Source organism: Mirounga angustirostris, unplaced genomic scaffold (genome assembly GCF_029215605.1).
Source record: "Mirounga angustirostris isolate CCGP_5_RB_7025 unplaced genomic scaffold, mMirAng1.0.hap1 SCAF_8, whole genome shotgun sequence".
In the NCBI taxonomy this organism is placed as follows: Eukaryota; Metazoa; Chordata; class Mammalia; order Carnivora; family Phocidae; genus Mirounga; species Mirounga angustirostris.
Window position 1 is genome coordinate 94,495,855 of NW_026991716.1, and position 12,537 is coordinate 94,508,391.

At 42.8% G+C, this 12,537-nt stretch overlaps 1 protein-coding gene and 1 long non-coding RNA gene across 6 annotated transcripts in view; one reads left to right on the forward strand and one right to left on the reverse strand.

Moving 5' to 3' along the window:
- The window catches only part of LOC135365595 (uncharacterized), a 59,462-nt gene that overhangs the window by 30,097 nt on the left and 16,828 nt on the right, over window positions 1-12,537 (reverse strand). For 3 of the 5 annotated variants that reach the window (XR_010413726.1, XR_010413725.1, XR_010413728.1), the window contains 2 exons: window positions 11,524-11,722; window positions 10,155-10,823 (listed from right to left, as the gene is read on the reverse strand). This is a non-coding gene — a long non-coding RNA (uncharacterized LOC135365595). Of the gene's footprint in view, window positions 1-1,679; window positions 1,812-4,161; window positions 4,239-10,154; window positions 10,824-11,523; window positions 11,723-12,537 lie in introns of those variants that run through there. The other 2 variants (XR_010413727.1, XR_010413729.1) reach the window with 2 other exon arrangements.
- The window catches only part of LOC123836330 (coiled-coil domain-containing protein 162-like), a 51,278-nt gene that overhangs the window by 12,479 nt on the left and 26,262 nt on the right, over window positions 1-12,537 (forward strand). Inside the window, exons 4-6 of the mRNA XM_045865286.3 lie at window positions 2,380-2,609; window positions 3,543-3,681; window positions 4,913-5,033. Of these exons, the coding sequence (XP_045721242.2) occupies window positions 2,380-2,609; window positions 3,543-3,681; window positions 4,913-5,033 (490 nt within the window). The remainder of the gene's footprint in view (window positions 1-2,379; window positions 2,610-3,542; window positions 3,682-4,912; window positions 5,034-12,537) is intronic.

Here is a 12,537-nt window from a genome sequence, read left to right on the forward strand (position 1 = left end):
AGTCTGCTTATCCCTCTTCCTCTTCTCCTCCCTCCTCACTCTACTCGTGCTCTCTCTCTTTCGCAAATAAATAAATAAAATCTCTTAAAAAATATATGCAGATATAGTCTTGTGTAGTCACAGTCATAATCCCTGCTGGCCTCCAGACCAAAAGATCTGAAGATATCCTCTGGGTGACAGTTGCAAAACTTGGGACTCTACATGAGTGTATAAGCTCTTTCTGGGAGGACTTATTGAGCTGTATCGAGGCATAGGAGGTGCACAAGGATGGTGTCTTCCTGCTTATGTTTTCTGGGAGCATTTCTGTAGCCTCTAGATGTAGGGAAAACCTGAAGCCTGCTCCTTAGGCTGAAGCTGCAGGCTAAGTAAATAGGCTTTTTTCACAGGAAGACAAGGTTGTGCTTCAGTCTGCTGTCTGCCATGCCCTGGAGGGGTGGCCTGCTAGGTGCTGCCTTTCTGACTGTTACATTGCCTTGGAGCTCAGGAATGTCAACCCCCTTGGCCCCCAGGGCCAGACAGTCAAGGAGCATCCCCTGTGTGGATTGCATATATCCACTGGCTTTAACTAGGTAGCTGGAGAATGTAGGGGGTGGGACACTCTCTCCAGCTTCAGAAAGGCAGCAGGAAAATGTCTTGACTGCACGTGCCTGGGGGCTTCGGGAATGCAGCAGGAGGAAGGAATGTCCTGTCTGTGTGCACATTCTGGCTTTAGGCTGAGAGCAGGAAAGTGCTGGGACTGCTCACAGTTGCCAGCCCCATCCAGTGAGTGCAGGAATCTTGCAACCCCCTGTGCTCAGCAGCTTTAGCTAAGGTGTGGGAGAATGCTACTACTGCTTGCTCTTGCCTACCCCAGCTAGGGGGCAGGGAAGCGTTGCAACTGACTCCCGCTCTGGCTCCAGCAAGGCAGCCAGTGCCCCTGCTTGTCTTAGCAAGGTGGTGGTAGGAGGGTTTTGCATCTGAGTTCGCTCACCTGTGCTAGCAGGGTAAGCGGAGGGTGAAATATTGGCATCTGCCAGTGACATCCCCCATCTCTGGGGAGAGTTCATCTGCCCCTCCCCTCCATTTGCTTTTAGATTAGCCAGTAAATCTCCTTCACATATAGTCCAGGTGCTTTTCAAACTGTTCTTTTTTTGCTGGGTCTTCAGGTTTGAAACTGCACACAAACCCTTTAAAAGGGGCATCTTGGGGCTTTTTGAGCAGAGGGGGCTACATGGCCCGTAGGCTGCCCCCTCCCTGTCACCATGCTCAACCTTACTCTGTTGAATATTTACCGTCACTCCGTAAGGTTTTATTTGATGAAAGGTTTCCTGAAGATAAACAAATCTGGAAATCTTGAGTTAGCTGCTTAGTGAGGAGGTAGGCTACTTGTGGGGCTGTCAGCTGTGTGCAGGGCTGTGGGCTCTCCCCTGGGTCTGGCTTGCCAACTCCACCTCTGACCAACCCTCTTTCTGGCAGCTGTGCCTTTCTGTAGATACGTTAATAGCACTGATCCAGTTACACTACGTGGGTGTTCTTCCTGTTCTGAGCCAGGAAACTTGAGTATCTGAGGTGCTGTTACCTGAATGTTCTCTGAGGCCCTTCTTGCCATAACATTATGATCCAGGTTTGCCATCTTCGTCTGCAAAGCAATGCTCCTTTTTCTGTGACTGAGACCCTGTCATCAGGGTGAGGGCCTGGATGCAGGTCCTTGTTTTGTCTGTCGCTCTCTGGGTGACTCTGGCCCTCCTCACACTCTGGCTGCAGGAGAGGGGGACCTGAAAACCTCGTTCCCTCCACATCCTCCAGGGCTCGGAGCAGCCCCTCAACAAACACTGATTTAGGGAAAGTACCAATGAACAAATAAACAAATTATAATTCTAAAGGAAAATTGCCTTTGAATACTAAATTCAAATTAAGAGACTTGTAAACTTTTAAAGGATGGGAGAAGGAATAGGAGATAAGATAAACTTACGTTTCCATTTCCTTATCCATAAAACAATAAAATCCCTAATCTGAGGTTATATTACAGCCCTACTGTGAAGGGGAATTAAATCTCAAGTGTGTTGAAGGGCACTTTCCAGAATGCAGAGGCTAAACATGAAAGGCTCAATTTTTCAAAGGCAGGTAAAATGTTAGTACCCAAGTAAAAGAGTTTTTTAAATGAGTGATTCAAGACTCAAGCAGAAAGCTGAAATGGAGACATTTCCCTCTTTTCGGTATCCTATGTATTTGGAAAGGATGCTTACCCTTTCTAAGCTCTAACTGTGCTGTAAACCCATGAATCATTCCTCCTGGGGAAAATAGGCCTTCTCCAAAATGTTCGTTCTGCATGGGCTATATGTAAAAGTTATCCTATATTGATCTATGATTAATAAGGAAGAATTTCTGTAATGCTTTCAGGCAAATTTGTCCAGAGTGCCAGGATTCAGAAGTCCATTCCAAAGCAGCCCAAAAGCCTCCAGGCTGCTGAGGGGCCCATGCAATGCAGTGATGTCCCTTGCTTTCCTGAGATCATTTCTGGTGCTGTGGAAGCAGCTGGAAGTGCTAAAGGAGCACTGGGGCCGACTCAAACTGCAAGGCCAGGACAGCGATTCTGTCTCCTTCCACAAACAGTTCTCAGAACTCTACGGGTGAGTGTCGCTGAGGTGGAAATTTTTGTGAAATGAGTGGAATCTGGGGTCTGATAAATTCCTCCCCTTACTGTGAGGGTGAGATTTGGTCCATAATCCTGGTACGCCCAGCCCCACTGAGTGCAGAGGAAGCTGGGCAATGTGTCCTATAACCAGCGCTTTACAGGAAAAGTTGGGTTCTGTTGACTGCAGGGACAGTGCCGGGTTCCACTAAGGAACACTGTGTATCATTTACCTAGAGTTCTGTCTCTGGGAACTTGAGCTTCTCAAGTGTCCCCATGGTGCTGACTCTTCAGCCTTTTTAGTTCATAGGATCCCAGTGAGCACTGGGTAGGGGGATGCTGCTGCTGTAAACTAGTCCCCATTTTCAGCCCCATTAGACCCAAGTGTTGAGTCTCTGAGAGCTTCATGAATTGCCGCCAGAGGTATAATGTGGTGCAACATGAGGTTTTAGGTCTGTGGGATGGTGGGGTGTTTTCACAGCTTCAGGCTCTAGCTAGGATGACTTAGCTGGCAGGAAAGACATGTTGCTTCTGCCATGTGTCTGTTATCAAACAAGCATTCACTAAGCATCCACTCACCATCCGACCTTACTGGGCATAAGAAGGTTCTCTTTGGTGGCATAGTCCCATTGGTCTATCTTACAAGTTATTACAGTCAACTTCCCTGGTAACTAGGGAATGAGAGAACTTGTCAATATTTTGAAGAATGAAGACTGAAGTTATATGTACCCAATGGGAGAAGGTCTCAGGACTTAATATTGACTAAGGGAGTGGCAACTGTGGTAAAATTAGATATCAATGTGAGTGACTGTAATGGGTTGGGAGGTTTATACGTGATGACAGAAAACAGAACGTGAATGAAAATGATTGTCAGAGAATCTGAATAGGAAAAAAATATGTTTGTTTGCTAATTTCTGTCTCTCTTCAATAGAACTGACATTCTTTACCCCAGCATGAAAGCTATAGCTAGGCGGATGGGGAAAGAAGATGAATTCGAAGGTATTATAATAAGTAGCCGGTCTATTCTTCCCCCCAAAGGAGCTTCAGAAATTGAAATAAAAACTGAACAGGTATGCAGGAACTATTTTGAATGTGACTTTGAAATTTTGCTTTATGGCATAAGCATGTAAAACTACAGGTACACCCAAGTGGCATTTTTTTCTAAGGCATTAAGTGGAGATTGAAGGTATGTAAATCATTGAACAGACTCAGAGGGAACTAAGTATTTAAAAGCACGTAGAGCTTTGATTATGCAAATAACTATCCCTAATACCTCCATTTTGTAAGTCTAGATCTTCGTATTTTGATTTTCCTCTAATTAAGGTAGACTACCACAAAAAAAAGAGACTATGATAGAGAACATACTAACATCTTAAACTTAAAATCTAGCACGCAGTTATCCACTCCCTCCAACACACACACACCCATGAAAATGGATTATTCAAAATAGCTCCTGTGATTGTTTTTCTGAGAATAAGACAACATGATTTATACACTAGTCCATTTGGTGTGCTAGATGTGAGAGGTTGTTTTTCCAACTGTTTGTTCACCTTGGTCCTGGGACAGAGTCTCCACATGGCTGTGTTCCCTTGTGTCTGTAACAGGCAAGGCTGTGTTCTCCTCGTCACTGTAACAGGAAAGCAAAACTTCTAGCTGAGTGTCAATGGACAGATTCTCGTCCCCTGAAGATCAAGAATTCGGTGGCAATCTGCCCCCCACCCCCACAACACACACACACACCCCAGTCCCAAGCCCATTGCTTACCCTTCTGAGCCCTGGTTCTCTCTTGTACCTGGGGTCCTGTGACAGGGAGAAACATGGGTTCTACAAGCATAATGGGTAAAGTAAGGGCTCATGGTTATTGGGAGAGTTTTCTCCTGGTCATGTTTGGAATTTTAAATCTTCTCATGAAATCCTCCTTGATATCTAAATTGAGTTTCAGGCCCAGGCGTTCCTCTTGTAATGACATCTCATGAAATTCCTGACCACATTTAAGAGATCCCCAAAACACATGAGATCACCTCAGACATTGAGCACTTTGCAATTTATCACGACTTGGTAAAAAAGGGTTATATTTTATCAACTGGGATGTGGGCCAGGAAGAAAAGATGTTGGTCTCCAGAGAGGTATATCTACCCTTGCAGAAGCACTTGGAAACCCAAGAAAGGAACCCTTCCTTCTTCCCTGAGAGAGAGTAGCTGAAGGACAGGACCTAGCCCCAGACCCTTCTGCAGGAATTTGACTTAGAAGCTCAGAGTATAAGCTGAATGTGGAAAGTGACTCTCAAACCTCTTACTCTAGCTTCAGAAACTTCTGGAAAATCTTGAAATTCATCTGATCCAAGAAGTATTAAGAAAAGTTAACAGAGAGAGAGCACTAGCAGTATCAGAAAAAGCCAAGGAGCAGGGTGCTCTCCCTACAGGTAAAGTATGTTTATTTTATTACTTCACAAAACAGCATTTATTTTTTTTCCTAATTATAAAAGCAATCCATGTATCATTTTCATTGTAAAAAAAGTATCACAATGTCCAGAAAATGATATAAAAATTACTTTTTAACACCTTGGCTTAGAGAGAACTATTAACACTTTGATATATTTCCTTCTACTTAAAGTCTTTTAAATAGAAAACATTTGTTAAGTTCAGTCTCAACTCTGCTAGTTAACTCATAACTGAAATAAAGTTAAAATGGGTAAAACACATAAGCTTTTCTTATTTGTAATATATTTAAGTGTATATATATATATATATACATATGTATGACATATATGTCAAAATCTTACAAATACATGTATTGGGGTGGGAAAGCAATCAAAATTATTTCCTTTCATCTGAAGTCTAAAGTCAGGCTCACTTCACGGACATGTGATCAGTGCACTTACATAGGACCCAGGAGTACTTGGGGTTTAATGCTCTATGGGTACCATCTTGAAACTCTTGATTTTAACTTAGAATTTGTGTTTTGTAACTGGAATTCAGTGAGTCCATGGAGCATGCACCAAGGACTTGGAGCTTTGCCTTACACACAGTTCCACTTCTTACTGCCTCCCTGCCTTGCCAGGAGGGGTTCTCAGCTGCCTACTCATCTGCTCTCTGGCACCCTAGGAACCCCTAACCTTCCCCTCAGCATCCCCACCTAGCAATTGCTGCCACCGTCCTCTCCACTGGGGGCCTGAGCAAGAGGAAGATCAGAATATGTGTACCTAGTAGTATCTCAAGGACCCTAGTCTGGCAACATCATGGTACATCTGATGGGTGACTCAGTGGGAGCAAGCCTATTGCCTATCCTTAGATTTGTACGATATCCCAGGATGGAGGTTACAATATCCTTGGGCTTGCCTGTCCACAGTGGGCCCATGGGAAGGAAAGCTGCCTGGCTCAACTTCTCTGCCCCTGGCCAGGACATGGGGCTGCTGCCCAGCAGCTGCATATACACTCATGCTTCCGGTCACAGGGTGGAGCCCCTGGGTGCCTGGGAGGGTCGCACTTGCCTTGCGAGCATTCCTGTGCCTGAGGAGTACAACATTAAAAATGAATAAAAACACCATGACAGGTCAAGAAAGAGACTGCAGAAGAAAGAAAACACTATCTTTTAGTACCTATAGTAGTGCTTTTTTCCTCTACTTTTTGAATAAGAAGCCCTGCATTTTTATTTTGCCCAGGGTGTCATAGATTATGTAGCTGGTCCTGTCTGAACTTCAGTGTCTACTCCTGACTCCTACTAATTCTGTAGGAAAAATCCATAGCCTTTAAATGACGGAGAAGTTGTTTGACTAGGAAACTAAATTAGATTTTCCTTTTGAGACAAAGTCCACAGATATTGTAATGTGCATTAATAATCTACATCCTCACCTAAGATATTGTCATTTTTCTCAGTGCTTTGAGTAACTGAATTCTATAAACAGGGCTTTGGGAAAAGGCTATGCAGTGAGAGGGCAAGCCACTTCTCACCAGAGAGCTAAATGTCACCAGAGAGCTAAGTGAGGTTGAACTTCAATTACAGAGCATTTAACAAGACACAAAGCACTTGTTGTCTGTGCTGTGTTTGCTGCATCCAGGTGGCTCCCTTCAAGTCTTGGGAGAAAATCCACAGGCATGCAGCAGGTGCAACCATCTGCATGTTTCAGGCTGTGGTTTAATGAGACACCAGGATGGTGGGGGAAGGGAGGAAGCATTTTTGTTTTGAGGTTCTGCTGTGTGTCCCCTGGTGCAGGGTGCTCGTCAGCTGTGCTTGGAGGGAGCCGTCAGTAAGAGGCTGGTGGGAGTCAGGCAGAGGGGAGGGGTAGAGTTATTGTTAATGGTGGTAAGGTTGATATTACCAAAACTTACTTTGGCTAGAGTATACTGGCCAATTCTAAGCTCTTGTTCAGATTCTATACTCATGACTTTTAAAACAAATGCCAATAGTGAAGGTGTTTTGTTATTGTTGGTTTTGTTTTTGGTCTGTTAAGCATGACTCAATGTGGGTGTCCTCCTATAGTGAGTTACCCCAGGGCAAGTGATGGAGTCCCCGCTGTGTGCCAGGGGTGCTTTTATAGACATTTCTTCAGTATAGTCTTTCTGAGACCTGTGGACCGGGAACCTTCAAAGAAGGCAATAAAACCTTGGAATCCCCACCCACCTACTGTGCATCTCAGCAGCAAGAAGCCACCATAGTGGATGGGGCTTCCAACAGGGGCTGCTTTATCATGCAGAGACCACCTTTTGTGGCCAAGGTTAGCTTGGCACTAGGAGTTTCTAAAGAGGGAGTTGGGAATGGAGAGTATTGAGACCCAGAGGACATCCCAAGCTCTTGTCCTTCCCTCAGGGTCTTCTCTGTCCCTGTTGGCCAACTCTGGTGTCTACATTTATTACCAGCCAGAAAGAAACTCTCCAATACTTCTCCGTCTCCTCCCTCCTTCCCACCTTGTCTTGGAGCTTCATCTTTTTTTTAAATTTTTTTTATTTTTATTTTTTAAGATTTTATTTATTTGCGAGAGAGAGAATGAGAGACAGCATGAGAGGGAGGAGGGTCAGAGGGAGAAGCAGACTCCCTGCTGAGCAGGGAGCCCGATGTGGGACTCGATCCTGGGACTCCAGGATCATGACCTGCCTGAGCCGAAGGCAGTCGCTTAACCAACTGAGCCACCCAGGCGCCCGGAGCTTCATCTTCTTGTATAACTTCTGAAGGGGTTTCCAATTTATCAGTGACCATCTGAAAATGTGGCAGCCACACCTGATCCAGTGCTAGTTTGTCGGAACTGAACTGGTGCTCCCCTGAGAACTTTAAAAATTTGCTCCAGACATCCTTGTTAAGTCTCAGGGCTTGGCTTAGCAGAGAGTTGGGCTCCATGGATTCAAAAAGTCTCTGCTATTTCCCATATTTGACATTTTGGCATTGAAGTAATTCTTAATTGACTTTCTCAATTTCTCTGAGCATTTATAAGGTCAGCAATCTCCAGAGTGGAGTGCCTATATCTCAGGGGTGTGGGAAGAAAATATTAGAGCTTCTAAATAGATTAAATCCATATATAAGAAGTCACATGTCACACTCTACACTGAGGTGTCCCGAAATGACCACTTTGAGGCAATCCGCAAGCAAGCACTAAGAATTAGTGGAGACACTTCTAATCCTGGTACATGCTTATTGTCAGCCACATTATGAGGTTAAAAAGATAACCACATCTGAAAAGAAGTCAGACAAAAAAATTTAAAAGGTCAAGAAAACTCTTAGGAATGTAGATTGAGATCCATTCTCATTGTTGTTTTTTTTTTTTTTTTTACTATTACGGAATTCTTTTTTGGGGAGGTGTAAATTATAATTTTTTTATTCTTATGTTAATCCCCATACATTACATCATTAGTTTTAGATGAAGTGTTCCATGATTCATTGTTTGTGCATAACACCCAGTGCTCCATGCAGAATGTACCCTCCTCAATACCCACCACCAGGCTAACCCATCCTCCCACCTCCCTCCCCTCTAGAACCCTGTTTGTTTTTCAGAGTCCATCGTCTCTCATGGTTCGTCTACCCCTCCGATTTCCCCCGCTTCATTCTTCCCCTCCCGCTACCTTCTTCTTCTTCTTTTTTTTTCTTAACATATATTGCCCATTCTCATTGTTGATGAGCTTCACCCTAAGCATATCATGCTGTACAATATTAGCCAGTGATAGTATTATAGGTAGTTAGAAATACAGAAATATACACATGTTAATAGTGAGTGGACAAAAATGTTTTGCTTGAGGGAAGCATAATCCAAACACTTAGGAGAGCATGGTCAAGGCCAGCATTCCCAGCAGTGTGCCCTAGAACACCAGTTTCTTAACATGTTAGTGCAGTGGTTCTCTCCATCACCCTGTACTAACAGACTCACAGGCTAACTGATGCTTTCCATTCCCTTGGTAACACAAGCTGGCAAAATACTCACTGATCACAGTCTTTGGGTTACCTATGTTTACCTAGTATCATTGATCATTGTTTGCTCCAAACCTGTTCATGCCAGTTTTGCTTATCATTGTGTTTGAGTAATTTAATTAAGTATTGTTTAAACTAATGACATAGGAGTACAAAAAGAGATTGAAATGGATAAACTGTGGTACATCCAGTCAATGGAATAATATTTAATGCTGAAAAGAAATGAGCTATCCAACCATGAAAAGACATGGATAAAAATGTCTATTACCGAAGCAAAAGAAACCAACCTGAAAAGACTACATATTGTATGATTCCAAATATATGACTTTCAAGAAAAGGCAGAACAATGGAGACAGCAAAAAGATCAGTGGTTGCCAAGGGTTTAGAGGGGAAAGAAGGATGAACAGGCAGAATACAGAGGATTTTTTAGGTAGCGAAGCTATTCTGTATGATAGTATAATAGTGGAGAGATGCCAATTATACATTCATCAAACCCATAGTTTCACCAAGAGTGAACCGTAATGTTAACTATGGACTTTGGGTGATAATGACATGTTAGTGTATGCTCATCAGTTGTAACAGACACACCACACTGGTGTAGGTTGTTGATAGTTGGGGAGGCTGTGTGTTGGCGGTAGAGAGGGCAGGGAATATGTGGGAACTCTCTGTACTATCTGCTCAATTTTTCTATGAACTTAAAACTGCCCTAAAAAGATGATACATTTGGATTGTTCCATTGTCTTCTAGTTTTCTTTCCATAAAAAGAAACAAGCAAACCAATAAAACCACATACTAGAAAACCACACAATGTGTTATGGTTTCTAGAAAAAAGATAGTACAGAACTCCAATGAGTGGATGCATACAAAGAAAAGGCCTAAGTTCTATGTTAGAAAATTGGCAAATGTTTATATATTTTTAAGTTAAATAAAATGTTTAAGATACCACAAGTCATTTTTTTTAAAGCATTCTCTGGTTTAACAGACTTCTTTTGATTAACAAACCAACTCTTAGTCTTGATTGCAAGGAAAGGACTTCTACTGTGTTTTGCAAGGGTTGAGGGGCAGGGGGAAGCTTTTGTTTATTTGTTTTTTGCCAAAACAAGTTTGGGAAACTTGTGGTAAATAATGTTAAAAAGGTTTCTTTGCTCCAGGCCTTCTCAGAGCCTTTACTATAATAGTGTGCACTATAAAGTTCCAAAAGAGAGTGTATGAAATATTCTTTATTTTTTAAAAATTTTTTATTTAAATTCAAAGTCAGTTAATGTATAGTGTATTATTAGGTTCAGGGTAGAGTTTAGTGATTCATCAGTTACATATAACACCCAGGGCTCATTACATCAAGTGTCCTCCTTAATGCCCATCACCCAATTACCCCATCCCCCCACCCACTGTAATGTTCTTTAAATTTATTTAACCACAGAACACTTTTCTCCCCTCATGAGTATCTATCATCCACTCAAGGGACTAGTGTTCTGGGGAGCAGTTTGAGAAACACAGGAGTAGAAAATACATACATACATACATACATATGCTTGAAGCAATAAGGTTCCAACCTACCCACCTTCTGGGGACCCCTGGCTGGTCAGGAGAATGTTAGTTGGCAGTTGGATGCCTTCAAGTTTCAGTTCTGCTCAGCTCAGGACCCAGGAGCCACTTAGGCAGAGGCTAGTGGTTGTGTTAGAGAAGTGAAATGCTATGAAACCAAAATGCCTTTCCTAGAGGGAGGAGGCTGACTAGAGGGTAGGGAGAGTGTTCATAGAGGGAGTGAGGGGAAGTGGTTTGGCCACCAGGAAGTCAAAGTTTCCTCCAGTCAAAGGACCTGGGAAGAGAGGGAGAGGAAAGAACAAAACGCTAATTTAACCTCCAGTGTGCTGTCTCCTTCCCACCTCCATGCTGCCGTCTAAAACTGCTTCAGCTCAAAGACGCCATGACCACACACACACACACACACACACACACACACACACACACACTGAAAATGAGACCCATTTGGAGACCACAAACTCCACTTGGCCAGGAATTACTTCTCTTGGATGAATTCAACTCTCCCTGGCTTCCCCTTACTCCTGCCTACAGAAGTACTTGCATGTTTGAACTTGAACTCATGAGGAAGAAGTATGGTGGGAAGATTTCCCAGCACTTTGGTAAAATACTTAATACTTCCCCTTCAGCTGAAAAAAAAAAAAAATACGTCCCCTTCAGCTGAGCCCAGAGCTAAACCCTAAAACCACCCCTGTGGGCATTTGCCAGGTGATGGCCCCCAAACCAGAAGTGTTTGGCAGATGTGGTCCCTCACTAGGCTTTTCTGTGAGCCAGAGACCTACCGCTAATGTACCCTGGAAAAAGTATCCAATTTCTTGTCTGAAAATTTTCTGAAAGATACATGAGCTCTGTTTTGTCAAAGCTTAGACTTAACAAAAAGTCTTAAACGTCTTAAGAAGTGTGAACTTCTAGGCACATTAACTCTATTGGATTTTCCACGTCAACTATGCCAGGACAGTGGTATTATGTCTACTTACCTTTATTATCCTAAAGGAAAAACAAAGTCAGATTTCTGTTTATGATGGAAAGTATCCAACTGTGGAATTCTGGAACCCCAGAATTTTCAAAATCAGGACCACCCAATAAATAAGATAATTGCAAGGGGCTCCTGCTCTGTCAAAGCCACATTTCTGAGAGGATTGTGCTGGATGCTTCCCCTTTTGTGCACCACGTCTCCTGTCAGAAAAAATGAAAGTATGAGTAGGAAATCACATCTGAAATTAGAAACAGCTGGGGACAGGGAGTAGCCCTGTGTGTACTCTTGGTGTGGCCAGCACCCCCACAACAGAAAAGGGAGTGGGGCAGGGCTTGGCTTCTACCTCTGACTCCATAGGTTTCTCTTTGTTTCCAGACTCCCCTGGGGCCATGCACAAGGAAGTAGACCCTACCCAACATAATTAAACATACACATACACAACTTGCTCTCCCATATGGAAGTTAAAGAGTGTTGATCTATTTACACAGCTCCAGCACTGTCATATTAAGTTTTCATTTTTTTAACAGCTAATACATTTACCTGATTCAAAACTCAAAACAATATAAAAATATATGTGTTTAGAGATCTCGTTGCCACTACTGACCCCCTTTTATCACCCCATGTAAACATTTTGGTTAGTTTTTTAAATATATACTATCAATGCTTCTTTATGCATATACTAATTCATTATTTTATCCAATATCTGTTTACTGAGCACCTAGTATGTGCCATACTACTATATTTTAGGCCCTGTTTGGGGGATACATCCTTACTTTCATGGAGCAAAACTCCTTACTCTTGTGGATTTTATCATCTAGAAGGGGATAGGCAGATAATAAGCAATAAACAGAAGAAATAAGAAAATAATGGAGTAAGGAAGATGGTGGTGTGGAATTTTGAAGCAGGCACATTGCAATTTTAAATAGGGTGGTCAGGAGAAAGTGACACATTGAGCAAAGTTTGAAGGTGATGAGGGAGTTAGATACTATGTGGGTATCTGGGCAGACAGATAAAC